This window comes from Eptatretus burgeri, chromosome 10 (assembly GCF_056783735.1).
Source record: "Eptatretus burgeri isolate ZD-2024b chromosome 10, Ebu_testis_v1, whole genome shotgun sequence".
NCBI classification, from domain to species: domain Eukaryota; kingdom Metazoa; phylum Chordata; class Myxini; order Myxiniformes; family Myxinidae; genus Eptatretus; species Eptatretus burgeri.
The window spans coordinates 85,841,013-85,858,835 of record NC_140970.1 but is presented as its reverse complement, the minus strand read 5'-3'; the positions used below and the strand labels follow the sequence as shown (position 1 = coordinate 85,858,835).

The 17,823-nt window shown below is 46.2% G+C and overlaps 1 protein-coding gene across 1 annotated transcript in view; it reads right to left on the bottom strand.

The window, feature by feature from the left end:
- Nucleotides 1–701: 701 nt before the first annotated feature.
- The window catches only part of LOC147019012 (uncharacterized), a 39,632-nt gene continuing 22,510 nt past the window's right edge, over nt 702–17,823 (bottom strand). Inside the window, exons 3-4 of the mRNA XM_085899157.1 lie at nt 12,991–13,125; nt 702–4,074 (exon numbers count right to left, since the gene is read on the bottom strand). Coding sequence (XP_085755283.1) covers nt 2,026–2,982 — 957 coding nt within the window. The 5' untranslated portion in view covers nt 2,983–4,074; nt 12,991–13,125 and the 3' untranslated portion in view covers nt 702–2,025. The remainder of the gene's footprint in view (nt 4,075–12,990; nt 13,126–17,823) is intronic.

Sequence of the window (17,823 nt, the reverse complement as noted above, 5' to 3'; positions counted from 1 at the left end):
TGCTGTCTGGATATGAGTGTGTTGCACGTTTTGTTCAAAGGACTCTGTAGTTGGTGGAAGAGCCTTTAGGTCTGGTGCTTTGATGGCATTTGGTTTCGCCATCTTCATAGACCACACCTCTTTGCGAACATCAGACATGTTGCTTCTCTCCTTGCTACCATTGCAAACAGCCATGAACACAGTGGCTTCGGCGATGACATTGTCAATAGATGCATCCACATTCCCAAGTTTTTGAAGTGAATGGCCTGCTGCGAGTGTCTTCTTGCCAGTCAGTTTACCTCTACCATACATCTGGGCAATGGTGTCGCAACCTGTCAGTGTGTGTAAAGCTTGTAGGTCTTGCACCATCCCGGCGTGCTTTCTGGCAGTGGCCCCAAAGTCGATCAACGATCGGCCAGGACATGTTGCTTCCATTGTTACGCAGCATTGCAGATGAAGTTCTGCGAAGTGATACACAAGCAAGATGAACACAGCAGTATCATCACAGATGACTGTGATGCATTTTGCGCCATCTTCGGCAACTTTAGCGACTTGCTGAATCATGATGACATCTGCCTCCTCATGAATAGTCTTCAAATCAGTGCGACACCTTTGGGCTCGGTGGTGTATTTCCACTGGGGTAGACTCCTGTCCCGTAATGACGAGCCTGTGTTGGCTCTGCTTTCTCTGTTGACAAACGTCTGGCAAATCTGGCAAATCAGTTCTTACAGCTGAACTTTGTTCTCACCAACTGTGGAGGCAGTGGAGTCTGGTGGTTCAACCTGTGGTGCCTGCTAGCTTACTGCTCAGCTCTCGCTAATCTTGTTCCACTCTTGATGCTGAAATCATGATATCTGTCAAATACCAGATATACATCTGATTTGTCCACCTTTGCCATGATGTAGCTCATGAAGTTGTCAACAAAGTCTTGCACAATTCCCCTGTTAGACCAATGAATAAACCAGAGGATAGCACAACCATCTCAGATGGTGACTTCAGGTTGTGGACCCAGTTTTGTTGAGATTTCCACTTGGAGATTCTTCTTCAATGTCGACTTGGTCTTTGCTATTCTCATCTCCCCCTTTTCAATGAACATTGATGTTGGCACAGGTGCAAGCTCGTACTCTAAGACGTCACATAGTTTGATGTTTTGACTTTGTTGGAGTCCCATGACCCTGGAGTAGATGAGATTTAGATCACAAATCTCAGTAGATCCCACATGCATGACTTTCCGTGTCACTGCCATAGTTATGACTTGTTTAGATAAGGGAGCGTTGGATCCTGCTGGCCAGCTTTCTTCATACGAATGTATCTGTGTTCGGCCAATGTCAACTGCCCATGGCGCGTTCTCCTTCTCTGGTCCAATTCTGCCAGTTACAATGTTGACAACTCTGTCTGCATGTTCGTTTGGGTCAAGTGGGTCGATACAGGACTGGAGTTTTCTCCTTATGTTATCTCGGTCCTCTGCATCAGATCGTATGCGTGATGGCTTCTCTTCCTTGTGAATGGTCACCTCTGTGACTATGTGCCCCTCAGACATATCTGTGAGATCGTGGACTATCTGACTAAACGTGTGCATACTATAGGTCCACTTCTTCAGTGTAGAAGGCTTCAGTGTAATGCCAACGATTCCATGTATGCCATGACCGTAGCGCATGAACGTGGACTCGATGTACATATCCGACCATATGCCTTTCTATAGGCCCTTCTTGTGCCGCATCACGTGATCTCCTTTTAAGAAACATTTCCAGAATGTCTCCATGAAGCCTTTCCATCGATCGAAGGTAGTGGAGCCCATATCTAGCATAGTTGTGATGTCCAGCCATGAAGAAGTAGGGGAGCATCTCCTTCGTAGCACAAAGATGGCCAGTCTCCTTCACGCTCAGCACGAACAAACACCATCATGATGAATACAGGTTTCACAAGGTTCTGTTCCCATGGTTGTGCGGTCATGCTCTTTGTTGCTTTGGTTTCAAGAGTGTCCATCAAGTCTTCATGCCTTTCTGCCTGAGCCACGCTGGAACGAAGGACCTCCTCAGTCACCAATCACAGGACCCTGAAGTTTTGGGGAAACTTCTTTCCACCAAGCATATGAGCAACACCTCCAAAGGCAGATTTCATCACGTCTTCCAGCCCACTTTCAGCCATCAAGTTCCCCACACAACCGATGAATCTCATAAGGGTATGCATGCTGCCCAGCCTTGGTATGAATTGGGTAAATCGCTCAGGATAAACCCATTTAACATTAACGGCCACTCGATACAGCTGTTGGTCGTTTGTGAAGATGGTTACGGTTTGTCCACACTCTGCGGTCAAGCGTTTTCCCTCCATTGCTGTAAACATCGTGTCCGGATCAGCTGGATCCATATCTATGAGTGGTGTATAAATGGCCCTCGTTGCAGGTTGGATGGATCGTCCTTGCTCTCTGCAGAGCTTCGTATTAAAGCCACCAAACTCTGGTGTGTTCTGATCAGAAGTGATTTGCTTCAGAAAAGAGAAATCCATATCTTGAACTCTCCTAAGTTGTATAGCTTGATGAGCCAATACACGGAGAGGTAACACCACACGTGTGGCTTCTTCAACTGGCATCGCTGGTTTCTCAGGTCCCTTGTACCTTTGAACCGAAATGTCTTCTGTCACAGGTGTCTTCATTTCATCACGGGTCAATCGTCTGATGATGGCTTCATCTTCAGATGTGGAAGATATCTCTTCATCTTTCATGGTAAGTAGTACTGCAAGAGAATGTGTTGAAACGAGTCCATTCTGGGATGAGATATTTGTGTCGAAGTTGTCAGCAACAACCTGAACGAGGCCACATTCAGCATTGGAGGTTCCCCTAATCCCGGAGTGAACAGTTGCAGCCTTTGCTGCTGATCCCTTGAAACGCTGAAACTCATCATAGGAACAGGTCACACGATAGTTGTACAACTGCTCGATGAAGCTTTTACGACTGACTAGAACTCCCAGTGCTATTTGGAGTGTAGTTGGTCGATTGGTGATCATATTCGTTTTGACGTTTCCTATCAGAGCTCCTGGAAGTGTGCAGCCCAGTTTAGCTGATATTTTGGAGAGTAGCAATTGAAGGGTTGAACTCACTGCTTCATGAGCAATATCTATATTAATTCTAGTCTGATAGGAACTGGGGTCGGACGACAATTGCTTAGATTCCTGTGCAACCTTCTTGGCAATTCGTTCTCTGGAAACATCAATGGTGTCATCTTCATCTGATGCTACTCAGTTGATTGCAGTAGACACTCTGCGACGATTAAACTAGCGACACCTTCACCAGACAGAATCAGAAGCTCAGAGCCAAGTATATCCAACAATTTGGATAACAGGGTTCGTCGAGAGTATAGCTTTCCTCCATGATCCTTGTTCATATTGCAGACATCTACTGAATTCCAGATGTGCAACATGTCGTTTTTCATCGATAGGATGGTAGAACTGACAGCTGGCTCAATGTCCTGAGTTTCTCTGCCACAGCTGCTGCTGCTGCAACAGAACGGGGTGCCATGAAGGACTTTCTGCAGTCATCGTGATATCTCGCATCAGCAGCATGAAGATCGCCGATTGCGCCCATTAATCGTATCTTGACCTGGCGTCCTTCTTCATCCTGGCGGGAATCGATAACATCGAGAATAGTTTGTTTGAAAGTTGTCCGATCAACACGATCTGCAGTCCTACAAAAGAGAACTCGCTGCCAACGATTATGATTCTTCTTATCAAAGTCCATGATGCACTTTTCTCCGCAAAAAATGCAATGTTCTTGAAAGTCAAATACCGTCGTCTTTGAACAGCGGCTTCTTTTGCTTGTTGAAGCATCTTCCAAACAGACATTACTCATTCGTTTCAAGTGTCTTTCTATGTGTGAGCATGATGTGTACGTTGACACACGGTCTCTATGGCATTTGAGCTCGATTGATTTGTCTGCCTGTAATCTCTGTTCAAGTTCTTCATGTATACCATCTTGTCTTGCTTTGCTTGACCGGATGATACTTCGCACTCTGTCTGGACCAACTGTTACCAGAGGTTTTCCAGCTTTAGATGCATCACAGGGACTGAAGAAACAGTCTCCCATGGTGATGGAGCCTCAACCTGCAACAATAGAGGTAATTATAAACATCAGTAAACATTTAATTTCTTTGTTCGTATTTTAAAAAATTCTCAGGAAACAGGTTCCACCCTGTGTACTTTTATAAAATCAATAAAAATACACAGTTGCTTTCAGACAGATCATGTTAAATAATAAATAAAAAAAACTTGCTTGCAAATAATATCGATCAATCCACTGTATTAGAAGACATTACTCTTACTTAAAACTCAGTTCTCCATGTTTCTTTCATTACATTACAAGCCTCAACTTACTTAATCAGAAACAGTTCATGCTGTTGATCTTCTAAGGTCAGCCATTTCTTCACAACTGAACTGGGGATAAACGGCTCTGCACAAGTTATTTTCAAACAGTTTTGTTGTTGTTGTTGTTGTTGTTGTTGTTGTATAACTGTACTGCAAAAACGCTGATCGGCGCAGACAAATTCAGGGGGTAGGGTTATGCTAATTTGCATATTAATGAGCTAAATTTCAATGTTATCAAATTGTAAGTGTGTTTAACATGACCAGTGACCCTAAAAACATGGGTTTGGATACCTCAACCAGGATGTTTGGATGCTTACTTCTGGAGATATTCAGCAAAGTTGTTATTTTGATAATGGCGACTGCTAATTTGCATGTTAATGAGCTAAATTTAAATGTTATTAAATTTTAAGTGGGTTTATCATGACCAGTGACCCTAAAAACATGGGTGTAAACACCTCAACCAGGCTATTTGGATGCTTACTTTTGGAGATATTAAGAAAAATAGTAATTTCGACAATGGCCACCGCTAATTTGCATATTAATGGGGTTATACGAAAATGCTCCAAGGATCCAGAGTGGCATCAATCGGAATATTCATTCAGATGGTCTGGTGATCACAAAAACATTGTGCGGACCCTAATGCACGCTTTTCTGGCCAACACTCGGACTAAGAGGCTAATACGGGACTGTTCAATCCATCCTCCCAGGTAAATGCTTCATTACATACATATCAATCTTTTAGACTACTCGCTTTATCAGGCACATCCAGTTTCAGAGTTTCATCCACTCCTCCCTCTCCCCCTGTTTGTTCATTCCCTTGGTGTTTGTCCCACCATCAGTTCTGGCTTGCTCTTCCTTCAGCCTCACTCTTGTAAAGAAATAAAGAAATAAATACCAACCCACACCTAAAATTTGTTTGGACCAAAGTTATTTCAAATTGGAACTTTGATGCACGTGGGACAGAATTTAGAAGTTTAGAGCACTGCAAATGCTGACAGGTTTTGAATTCCAAACGAGCTGTAAACTGTCATCTTGGTGCGTCACAGGCAGGGTGATTCATCATCTCCTGGGTGGGGGAGAGAAGGGTGTGAATTGGGAAAAATTTAAAGGAGATAAGAGAGGAAAAGGAGGGCAAGCTATGCAAGGGAGAAGATGGGAGAGAGGCCAAAGGAGGTTGGTGGGAGATGGAAGCAGGGGAAGTGAAGAAACATGCAAGGGGTATTTACAAGAGAGGAAAAAGGGTGAAAAATCCTACTATCGTTGTGTACGTAAGAAGTAGATAACTTTTCCTTGGAATAGGCCAGACAGCACCATTTAGTATGACTTTCATCGTTAATTTGGCATCTGTTTAACATACACCGACTATCCTCCCTCTTTTGATGGTGTTTTGATGTGCTGGCTTTTTGCAGTTTGTAATTATGCCGCTTCATAATCTTAATGGAAACACTAAATTTACTCGATACATCACATGATCAATCCAATTTAGCTTCTTATTGGTTGAACAAGTGCAAACTCAAACAGATCACTAAAATATTGCCAGGTGAGCTTGGTGCCCCTTCTGTTAGCATGAGCTGGCAGTTGTTGAAGACCCCACACAGTCTTTGCAAAAAAGAGGCAAGTTGGCACCAGTACATTGAACAAAGTACAAGTCCTGCTCAAATCATGGTCAAGCACAGATCTTGTGAAGACCTTTCAGTAAACACACTTATCCTGAGTGCGATACACACGAGAAGGAAGTGTCGTCACTGGAAGTGTTGCCAATAGGAACAGTTGCTCAGAAAAGGTAACCAACCCAAGATGTTAAAATGCACGTCGTACCACAAACGGTGGGATGGAGCAGAGCTGAGGATGTGTCCCCTTTACAGATGGATCAGAGTTAAATTGTTCCGCAACAATCAACAACAGTTTGTTTGACAGCAGAGAGGAGACCAGTATTGTAGTCAAGCCAACAGTATCGGTGATCTACACAAAATTGATGGCACCCTCACTGCTGACAAACAAGGGCACATTCTGATCCATCATGCCATTCCCTGGGGGACCACAACTCATTTGGTGAAGATTCATCTTCCAGCAAGACAATTATTCCAAGCACACATCAAATCCGGTGAAGTTGTATCTTAACAGCGAAAGAGGCCGGAGGAACGCTTGAAACAATGGCGATGGCCTGCATAAAGTGCGGATATGAAGATTATTGAGGTTGGATGTGCTTGCATAGCGAGAAGGTCAAATGATGGTTCTTCGAGCAAGTTGGGCTGAAATGTTGGTGGTACCACAACAGATCTGAAACAACAACATTGTGCATCTGTACATACTGCACATCATTAGATGATCCAGCAGCAAAACAGTAACATCTAAACCTCTGTATGAAGGGAAGGGTCGATGTGCAAGATATCAGGCTTTTGTACAAATAGGATTCTCTTCCAAGGCTGTCGGTTCAACTTAGAAGAGACGTCTCAGGAATGCTCGGCACTGCTAGCGCTGCAAAAACAGACCGAGGTAAAAAGGAATCTGCTCAACACCCCCTCCGAAGGAAGGTGCACTCAAGTTGGTGTCACTTCAGCCTGTCATGTCTTCATGGATTAAGAGCAACCTCCCAGATTCCCAGGAGTATGAATCTCTAAAATAGTTTGAAGAAGCAGCATTTAGCAGTGAGCATTCAAGCTCTATATCTATATCCACTGCTTGTATTGAATGAATATTACTTTTAATCGACTTCAGTTCATCGTGAATTATATTCATTGTCGTGTATCTAGATTTATTTATCTTTATGCGATAAGTGACTGTGACGTCATAGGTCCACCACGTGACAGGCCCCTCCGATACCCTCCTGCAGCCATGCCACCACATCCCCGTCCACATCCCAACCCCCCCCCCACTCCCCTGCCTGCTCCCCACACACCCCACACCCCAACTAGACATACATACATATACACACATCTGGAGCATGCGGAACAGTGCGTCGCTGTGTCCACTTTCCGTTGGTACTCCAAGGGCCTCCGTCTTGGCCATCCACAAGGCAAATGCCTGGCCCATCCCCATCTCTTGTGGATGGGACATTCCAGGCACCCACCTGAAGGCACTGCTTCAAGGTCAACCCAAAGAGACTATCGTCTGGTGGATGACACTTTAGCACCACCCCGACACACACTTCAGTGTGTTTTGTGGAATGAAGTGTTTTGTGATGGCTGGAGTGAAAATCCTGCAACCAACCTCCGAGGGAAGGTAACCAACTGTAGGATGACGTCCACAGATGTAGTTGACACCAGATGTAGGCTCACAGGGAGCAGCTCCGCCATTTGGCAGGTTTTGTATTTAATCCTGCTGGCTGTCCATGTCTATCCACCCTCCAGACTGGGGGGACCTGGTGGGGCGAGCCGGTTTGGTCGCCAACACTCGACCATAAACAGGTTAGTACAGGTTTACATGTTACCTGTAGCAAGTCACAGATCTGATCTCATCTGGCCTGACATTCGCTGACTATATCCTGGAAGAGTACTTCATGCTCGCCAAAAGCTAAATATTCATCAAGACATCCATTGCACTTTGACCGAAGTCTGCCAACGACCTGCCAATGAAGTACAAGGTGACAGTTTATAGTGGAGTCGGGAATTGAACCCAGATGAATCGAACACGAAGACGGGCACACTACCACTGAACTATCCTGTTATTAACGCTACTAAACCTGGTGTTGGCTTCAAGGTTATGGTGGGTGGCTTAAGATTTTAGGGTCGTTCAAGCCCCTGTTTTTTTGTTGAATTAACACCAGGCAGGTTAATTCAGCCTGTCATCAAAGTGAGGTCAGCAAAATGAGTACCAGCTTACTAGTAACAGGGGGAACCACATCAGTGGCACAGCTGCACCCCCAGAAAAAGATGCAGCCAAGCAGTCACAGCCAGCTGCATATGAATAAATAAATAAATAGCCTACTAATATTACAAGTTACAATCACCTGTACAGTGACTCAGCAAGAATATAGTCACAATTATTACTGCATGTGTATGCATATCACAATAGAGGCCAATTTTTAATTTATCAAAAAAAAAATCAACCATAAAGCAAGAACAACTGTCGAGAGTATCAATATCTGTGAACAGTATCTTCTATACTAATACATGTCAGTGTGTGTGTGTGTGTGTGTGTGTGTGTGTGTGTGTGTGTGTGTGTGTGTGTGTGTGTGTGTGTGTGTGTGTGTGTGTCAGCATGTCAGTATGCGTCTCCTCCATAACTCCAAAACCATAAAACCAAGCAGCCTGAAACTTAACATGCATGTGAAGAAAACTCCAAGGAAGTGCGAGTGAAAATTGGTGTTTGGGTTAATTAAAACACATTTTGAAGATAATTAACGGCCTTATTTAATTATATCCTTCATCAGGCAATCCTCGGTCACCGCTCTCTATGTGGTCTTAATGCATATCCTAGGTAACCTCGTTGGAGTCTGAAGCCGCCATGTTTTTTGGCCTTCTCAACCATGGTCTAACTTTGACAGGCCGCAATGATTTCCGAACAGTAAAAGTTTTTCTTTTCTTTTCCGTTTTCCTCACTCATGTTATCGAATGCCTGTTCAACATAGTTACAAATCGCTGTACATATACATCGCTTTTGTAAGTATCGGATACCGTCCGGACTAAATGAGTCAAAATCTGTTGTGAAATCTGATAATTTAAAGAAATAATGAGTCTTATAACGAAGTCTATGTACCTATTTACATTAAGCAAGCAAAGATATGGTCCCTCCTTCTCCATATATATATTCACAAGAAAATGTGAAATTACAAAAGTATTAAACTTATCATTTTCTACTGTGTCCCGGGCGACATTTCTACACCTTATCCCGGGCGAGTTGTCCGTGCCCCGGCATCCCGGGCGAGTTGTCCGTGCCCCGCCATTCCGGGCGACAAATGTGTTGCACTTGTAGGTTGCTTTGCTTTTACCCTTCTGTCCAGTTCATCCCAAACCAGCTCGATGGGGTTTAAGTCTGGAGACTGTGCTGGCCATTCCATGATTTGAAGCCTACAGTCTTGTTCTTTTCTTCTAAGGTAGTTCTGACATAGCCTGAAGGTATGTTTTGGGTCGTTATCTTGCTGTAGGATGAACCTCTGACCACCTCGGCATAGACCAGAGGGTATTGCATGGCGCTGTAAAATGCTGTGATAGCCCTTTTGGTTCAGGGTGCCAGTCACTCTGTGCAGTCGTCGACTCTGGATCCAGCAAAAGAGCCCCAGATCATCACGCTTCCTCCTCCATGTTTGACAGTTGGTGTCACACACTGAGGAACCATTCTTTCGCCGATGCAACGGCGTACAAAAACCCTGCGTGATGAACCAAAGATTTCAAATTTTGATTCATCGGTCCAGAAGACCTTCTTCCAGTTTTCAGTAGTCCACTGGCAGTGCTTCATGGCCCAGGCAAGCCATCTTAGCAATGGCTTTCTTGCTGCCACTCGACCTGTCAAACCTGCAGCTCGAAGTCTTCTCTTCACAATCGAAACTGAGACTTCCTTATTTCGACCAGTGTTAAGCTGTGCTTGGAGCTGCTGTCCTGTGAGCCGCCTATCACACAAGCTGTTGACTCTCAGAAACTTGTCTTCTGATTGTGTTGTGGCTTTGGGTCTGCCAGACCTCTTCCTGTCAGAGTTTCCTCCATTTCCAAGTGCCTTTTGAAGGTGTAGGAAACTGTACTCACTGACACCTTGGCTTCTTTGCAATTTCTCTGAAGGAAAGACCTACACTTTTAAGGGTTATAATGGCCTGTCTGTCTTCCTTTGTTAATTGTCTTTTTCTTGCCATTATGAGAGCAATATACTACTTCCTGCAGTGTAGTATTGTCCAAATAATGTTTCAGAGGGTGTTGTAACACAGTCTGTTCCAACACTGCTTTTTTACAGAGAGAGGGTTTGTAAAGAATCAACAAAAGTTTAGACACCTGTCAGAATTGTTTGCATCAACTTACAAGGCTTAATTTACTTCCATTGCTGCAGAACAGCTGCAGTTGACAACCCATTACTTGTTCCCTGAAAAGGGCCTTTATAACAACTCTGAAATTTACATTATTTTCCAGTTCTTGGTAACCTAAACTTTTTTTAACCTCTGGCAGTTTACCGGTTAGCTTTGTAACATTTTAGGTTATTCACTGGACTTGAATTGCTTAAATTTCATTAAAAACAGAAAAATGGGGGTGTTCTAAAACTTTTGACAGGTTGTGTATACTCTCTGCTAACTCCCCTACCCCCACCTCTCTCACTCTTTGTCCCATCATTGCTCTACCACCTCCCAATACAGTGCAGCACCCTCCTTCCACGTCTGTCTCTGTCTCTCTGGATATATCCAGATGGTGGTTATGTCTGGACCATGTTTGTCTCCAGTCGCATTGGGGCGGTGTTTGACTCTGGACAGCTTGGTCCTGGATGTGTCTGTGCGGTGTTTGTCTCCGAACCTGTCCAGGTGGTATTTATGTCGGATGGGTATTTGTCTCTGGGCGTGTCTGGACGTTAGTTTTTCTTCGGACGTGTCCGAGCAGTGTTTGTTCCTTGGCCAGCTTGGCTCTGGATGCTTCTCGGCCGTATTTATGTCCAGACGGGAGTTTGTCTCCAGATGTGTCCGAGCAGTGTTTGTCTCCAGATGGCTTTGCTCTGGATGTGTCCGGTAGATGTGGTCTCCAGACGTGTCGAGGCGATGTTTGTTTCTGGGCCATATTTACAGTATGACCGGTAGAAAATGGATTTCAGACATTATTTTCTTTCCATCTTCACTGTTATTCTATGCAGAATCATCTTGATGAGACAGTATAAATTGTAATTAACGCTCCACCGCACGTCTGCTTTCCCTTCCTCTCACCTCACACTGTCTTGCTTTCCCCCACCCCTCCCCGTTTGGGATGGCGGGCCACGGACAACTCGCTCGGGATGGCGGGCCACGGACAACTCGCTCGGGATGGCGGGCCACGGACAACTCGCTCGGGATGGCGGGCCACGGACAACTCGCTCGGGATGGCGGGCCACGGACAACTCGCTCGGGATGGCGGGCCACGGACAACTCGCTCGGGATGGCGGGCCACGGACAACTCGCTCGGGATGGCGGGCCACGGCCAACTCGCTCGGGATGGCGGGCCACGGCCAACTCGCTCGGGATGGCGGGCCACGGCCAACTCGCTCGGGATGGCGGGCCACGGACAACTCGCACGGGATGGCGGGGCACGGACAACTCGCTCGGGATGGCGGGGCACGGACAACTCGCTCGGGATGGCGGGGCACGGACAACTCGCTCGGGATGGCGGGGCACGGACAACTCGCTCGGGATGGCGGGGCACGGACAACTCGCTCGGGATGGCGGGGCACGGACAACTCGCTCGGGATGGCGGGGCACGGACAACTCGCTCGGGATGGCGGGGCACGGACAACTCGCTCGGGATGGCGGGGTACGGACAACTCGCTCGGGATGGCGGGGCACGGACAACTCGCTCGGGATGGCGGGGCACGGACAACTCGCTCGGGATGGCGGGGCACGGACAACTCGCTCGGGATGGCTCCCTTGCTCGCTCGAGGGATGGCGCTTGCAGGATGGATGGCGCTCGGGATGGCACCCCCTCCTTGCTCCCACACCCTTCCTCACTCCCCCTATCTACTCTTTCTTTTCCCCTTCACTCTCTATCTCTATCTCTATCTCTCTGTAACCCCTCTTTTTCTCCCTCCCCCCTTTCGTATTCGCGTTAGCGAAGTGACGGGTGCTATTTGCTAGCAATGATTAAATAAACAAATCAGGTTTTGACCATAATTATACCATTCAGAGTTCGGCCAATACAGCATCGACATTGAAAAGGGACCAGTGGGGACAAGCAAAGACCAGTGAAAAGAATGACCAAGATTGGATGCTGTATATGCTTTCTCATAATGAAACAATCACAAAATAGAGTTGCTTTGTGAGGAATAATTTCACCGATGATCAAGGAAACCGAGAAGCTGCTGACAAAAAACTGATTGGAGTTGGAAAGATCCATATTCAACAACGAAGGCTACCACCAGCTCCTGTAGTTGCCTAGCATTAAGAAAGGCTCAGATCTGACATTTCGACCCACGAGTGGTCTTAACCGGGACTGTGCACACATGGAATTCCACCAAGCATTAATCATCCTCCAAAGGTGGGGTGTGGGGGTAGTGGGGCTCACGTGACAGCGAAGGCTCTTGGAGGAGCTAAAAGACAGAGGTCATCAGGTTCAAAACTAAGGATCGGAGGAGAACAAGGAGACAAAGATGTTGCATATCAGTGGAGGCACGGTAAAAAGGAAGGACCAGAGGTGGACAGGTAGGGGGTTCGATTTCAAAGCATGAGGTGACCGTGGGCCGCATAGTCTGTGCCCAGGCATCCCGGGCGAGTAGTTCTCAAAAGACTGGAAGGAGGGCCATGTCTCAACACATTTGGGAAGTCAGTTGCACATATGAGATAACAGAGAAATGAAAGCATGGACGTTACCTTTCAACTTAGAAATGGGGAGGATAACCAGGTGAAACTGGAAGGACCTGAGTGGGTCAAGGGAGAGCCGAGGGTGGACAGGATTGGAGGTGGGTGGACAGAATTGAGGCAATAGAAAAGCGAGGGTAATGGCAACAAGCTGCTTATTGCACTGACATGATGCCCTTCTCCCCCTTGGGACTACAACTTACACATGGCACATGATGCATGGACAGTCCCAGATGAAGACCACTGCATGGTTGACAAGTCGGATCTGAGCCTCCTCCTCCTGGGTGGCTGTACGAGTTTCGCCTTGGGTTTTGAACACCGTTGCTAGTTTGCCAATGCTGAAAACATGACACCCAGAAACATGGCAAACCACCTAATGTTCAACGCAGGTTATATTGCAATGAGAATGCCATTTTAACACACACACACACACACACACACACACACACACACACACACACACACACACACACACACACACACACACACACACACACACACACACACACACACTGTTAACAAGATAGGAAAACGACTGGCCTGTTCAATCACACCGAGTACCTGATATTATGACGACGACGACGACGATGACGATGATGATGATGATGATTATGATGGGTCAATAACCTTTCCATGGCACTGGTGCTGCTGAAGCAGTCTCATCGTAAGGGATACGCTGGATGGTTTGCCATTGCCTTCTCAGGGGTAGTCCGGGTCAGATGTTGGGATTTACACAAGGCACCAGCACACAACGGCCTACTCTTTGTCAAAGACACCATGGGATCATGAAAGCAGAAAGGACTATTTGGCTTCATGTCTCTCCGACGAGTGCACTTTGACTGATGCAACTCCCGACCAATAAATAACCTTCTATAAGCAGGAGAGTTATGGTGGATAATAGGTCTCGGAAATGAATTCAAAGTGGTGCTGAATTGACGATGTGACGAGTAAATGATAAAACACTCTCTTTAAGTACTGAATCATTGGGATTTTTAGCCCAACATTTTACATGAGTGTCAAAAACTTCAACTTCCAAAACATAACTATGCAGATTGGACAGCCGGCTTTATGGTCATATCTGAAGGATAGCTTTCCCGATATACGCTCACCTCACCCCCACCCCCAGTACTTTACCAGGGAGGTAGTTTCTATTCAGATTTGACTTCACAGGAGAACAGGATGACTGCATTTGACTGAATGACTGGATGACTGCATCCTGCATTTGACTGAATGCAGGATGCAGGAACAGACAGCTTTTATTTTTGTGTGTGTGTGGGGGGGCGGGGGAGGGGGAGATACAGTGTCGAAGCTCATGGAGGAGCTACAACACAGAATGGATCATGATGTAACGAAACAAAAGGAACAGTAGATATTGGAGAAAGGGGGGTGGGGGGGGGAGGACATATCAACGGCAGAGTTCTGCAACAAAATAGAGGCAGGTAAGGATAAATAAGGGATGGCAGGAAGAAGCAGGGCAAGGGGAAGACACAGGTGAACAAGATGGATACAGCCACAAACTCTGTCACAGAAGTGGACAGAAAAACTGAAGACTTGGAAAGAGTTGAGTTAGCGAGAGTTAGTGGGGTAGAAAAGATCATGGTTCTGGATGGGGGACGATCTGAGATGGTGGTGAACAGGTGTCTTGAAATCCTGGTGGGAAGAATGATATTGAAGAGAATGTTGAAGGTGATTCCACAAGTGGGGAAAAGGAAGAATGAATGATTGGAGGTGAGCAGTGATTCTGGATTTTGGGAGTTTCACCAGAAGGGGTTGCTGGTGGACTACATGCGTCCTGCAGAAACCTGGGGTGGGGAAGGGGGAAGGAATCACGGAAAGAGCAGAGGGTGCCAGACTAAAAAGGAGGAGGTAGAATGTTATGTCAATGCAAATGATCGGCCCATAGACCGATTTTTTTTATTGCAGGATTTTTATTACTTCATTGCAGGAGGTTCCAATGATTTTGATGGCCTTGGCTTCCAAAGCGTCAAACTGGGCAAGGTGTGAGGCAGGGTTGCCAGGCTCGAGGGGAGAGCATTTCTACATCAAGCTGTGGATGAAGGCCTAAAAGGTGTATCGAAGTTCAGGTGTGCCAAGGAAGGACTTTGTACGATGGAGGATGCCCAGTCGGCAGCTGGCTTTGGAGGTCAACTTTGAAATGTGGTTTGTCCCAGAGAAATCTTTGCTGACAGTGAGAGACAGAGAGACAGAGAGACAGAGAGACAGAGAGACAGAGAGACAGAGAGACAGAGAGACAGAGAGACAGAGACAGAGAGACAGAGAGACAGAGAGACAGAGAGACAGAGAGACAGAGAGACAGAGAGACAGAGAGACAGAGAGACAGAGACAGAGACAGAGAGACAGAGAGACAGAGACAGAGACAGAGACAGAGACAGAGACAGAGACAGAGACAGAGACAGAGACAGAGACAGAGACAGAGACAGAGACAGAGACAGAGACAGAGACAGAGAGACAGAGACAGAGACAGAGACAGAGACAGAGACAGAGACAGAGACAGAGACAGAGACAGAGAGAGACAGAGAGAGACAGAGAGAGACAGAGAGAGACAGAGAGAGACAGAGAGAGAGAGAGAGAGAGAGAGAGAGAGAGAGAGAGAGAGACAGAGAGAGACAGAGAGAGACAGAGGGAGAGAGAGACAGAGGGAGAGAGAGAGAGAAAGACAGAGAGAGACAGAGAGAGAGAGACAGAGAGACAGAGACAGAGACAGAGACAGAGACAGAGACAGAGACAGAGACAGAGACAGAGACAGAGACAGAGACAGAGACAGAGAGAGACAGAGACACAGAGAGACAGAGACAGAGACAGAGACAGAGACAGAGACAGAGAGACAGAGACAGAGACAGAGACAGAGACAGAGACAGAGACAGAGACAGAGAGACAGAGAGACAGAGAGACAGAGACAGAGACAGAGACAGAGACAGAGACAGAGACAGAGACAGAGACACAGAGACAGAGACACAGAGACAGAGAGACAGAGAGACACAGAGACAGAGAGACAGAGAGACACAGAGACAGAGACAGAGACAGAGACAGAGAGAGAGACAGAGAGAGGACAGAGACAGAGAGAGAGAGAGAGAGAGAGAGAGAGAGAGAGAGAGAGAGAGAGAGAGAGAGAGAGAGAGAGAGAGAGAGAGAGAGAGAGAGAGAGAGACAGAGACAGAGACAGAGACAGAGACAGAGACAGAGACAGAGACAGAGACAGAGACAGAGACAGAGACAGAGACAGAGACAGAGACAGAGACAGAGAGAGAGAGAGAGAGAGAGAGAGAGAGAGATGAAGATAGTCATCAATGTTTGGGGGATGGTACAACAAACACACAGTCAAACAAAAGGTGGGAGCAGAGACGAAGTCACCACCAAAGGTACTCCTTGTGGTTGGGAGGTGTAAGATCAGTTCACGGGCAATGAGAAATTAAGTTGTTGATGTAAATTGCAACTCCACCTCAAGGACGAGGTTCAGGCCTCTCAAAGTGGAGGAGACAATAGCCAGGGAGAGACACTAAAGAGTCATGGTTGTCCTGTGGGAGGAAGGATTCAGTTAAACAGATGATGCCCGATTTATCAGCAGCAGCCTGGATTGAGAAATCTGTCAGGTTGGAGAGGAGACCTCAGATGTTTGATGTCCACACAGTTCGGGACGGGGGAGGGGGCACCGTTGGTAGGGTGTAAGAATGTGGAGAGGGGGTGGAGGAATTATGAGTAGGTGTAAGATGGGGGGGGGAGTTGAGATGGTGTTGAGCAGGGGAAAGATGGGAGGGGCAGAGGGAGTGGAAATCTGTGAGGGCGAAGCAGAAATGGGGGACATGAGGTAGAAAGATGCTGAAGAGTAGGAGACGAGAAAGGGTACATGATTGGGAGGACGTGTGCATGTCGGAGATGATGAGGGGGAGGGTACTAACATCGTTAATAGATGTGAATGGGAGTTTATGGTCATGTGCAGGCAACCTCTGCAAATGGGATGATTGTCCATTTTGAGGTGAGCATGATACGAACTGGGCCATCCTTTGGGGAAGGTATTCTTTCACAGCTCCTTTGATGGGAAGTTCCATAATGCTGAGAATCTCATGGATCCAATCTGTTTTCAAACTGCTTTTGTGATGTGCAACGAGCTGGCAGAGAGGGTGGTGGTGGCACGGTCCCCCAAATAACATTTTCATTTAAATAAATTGCTTTCGCACATGAAATATCTACTGGTAACCTTTGGAACAGGAGGTCATGTGTGCTGGCTGGACCCCATCTAGGACTGAGAGTCTGTCCATGTGATGAGTGTTTCTTTCATGATGGGCCAATTTTTGTGAAAGATGCGGGATCCTTCAATTGACTATTCAGCTATTGTACACCACGACCACAACCCACTATATATGTATATGAGTCTTGAAGCTATGGCTTTCACATTTTGCCAAATCACAAAAAATTGTGTGAAAGTCAACAATGGGGATAGATTAATATTAAAATGATAACCATTGTCAGGGGTACAACGTACTGTTTCCACATAACAGACGACTATTCAAAAATATTTGTACGAGATGCAAAACACAGGCATCTACAAGGAGACTTTGGTCTGCAGTTAGAAGGACATTTGGCCCCATTCAGCTATTACCCACTATATATGCCTGTGCTATATCCACACCTCATTAACTTAGTTGATCAGTTTATTCATTTATTTATGATCACCAATTTAATGCAACTTAACATCGACAGGCAGGGAATTCAGCCAGAGTACTGGCTCACATCTAACCCTATTATTTCCAGGATATACAAGGAACTTTAATGCAAGAGGAGGCCATTTAAGCCATCGTGCCCACGCTACATCAACACCACATTAATCCAAGTAATAATGTGCCTTTTATCCTTTCCTTTTTATGGTTTGAGTCGAGAGGACAACATTATGTTTGTGAGCTATTACTGTGGAAAAAAAAACAAAGGAAACTGCACATTTACTTTGACAGCACAGACTACTACTACTACTACTACTACTACTACTACTACTACTACTACTGCTGCTACTACTACTACTA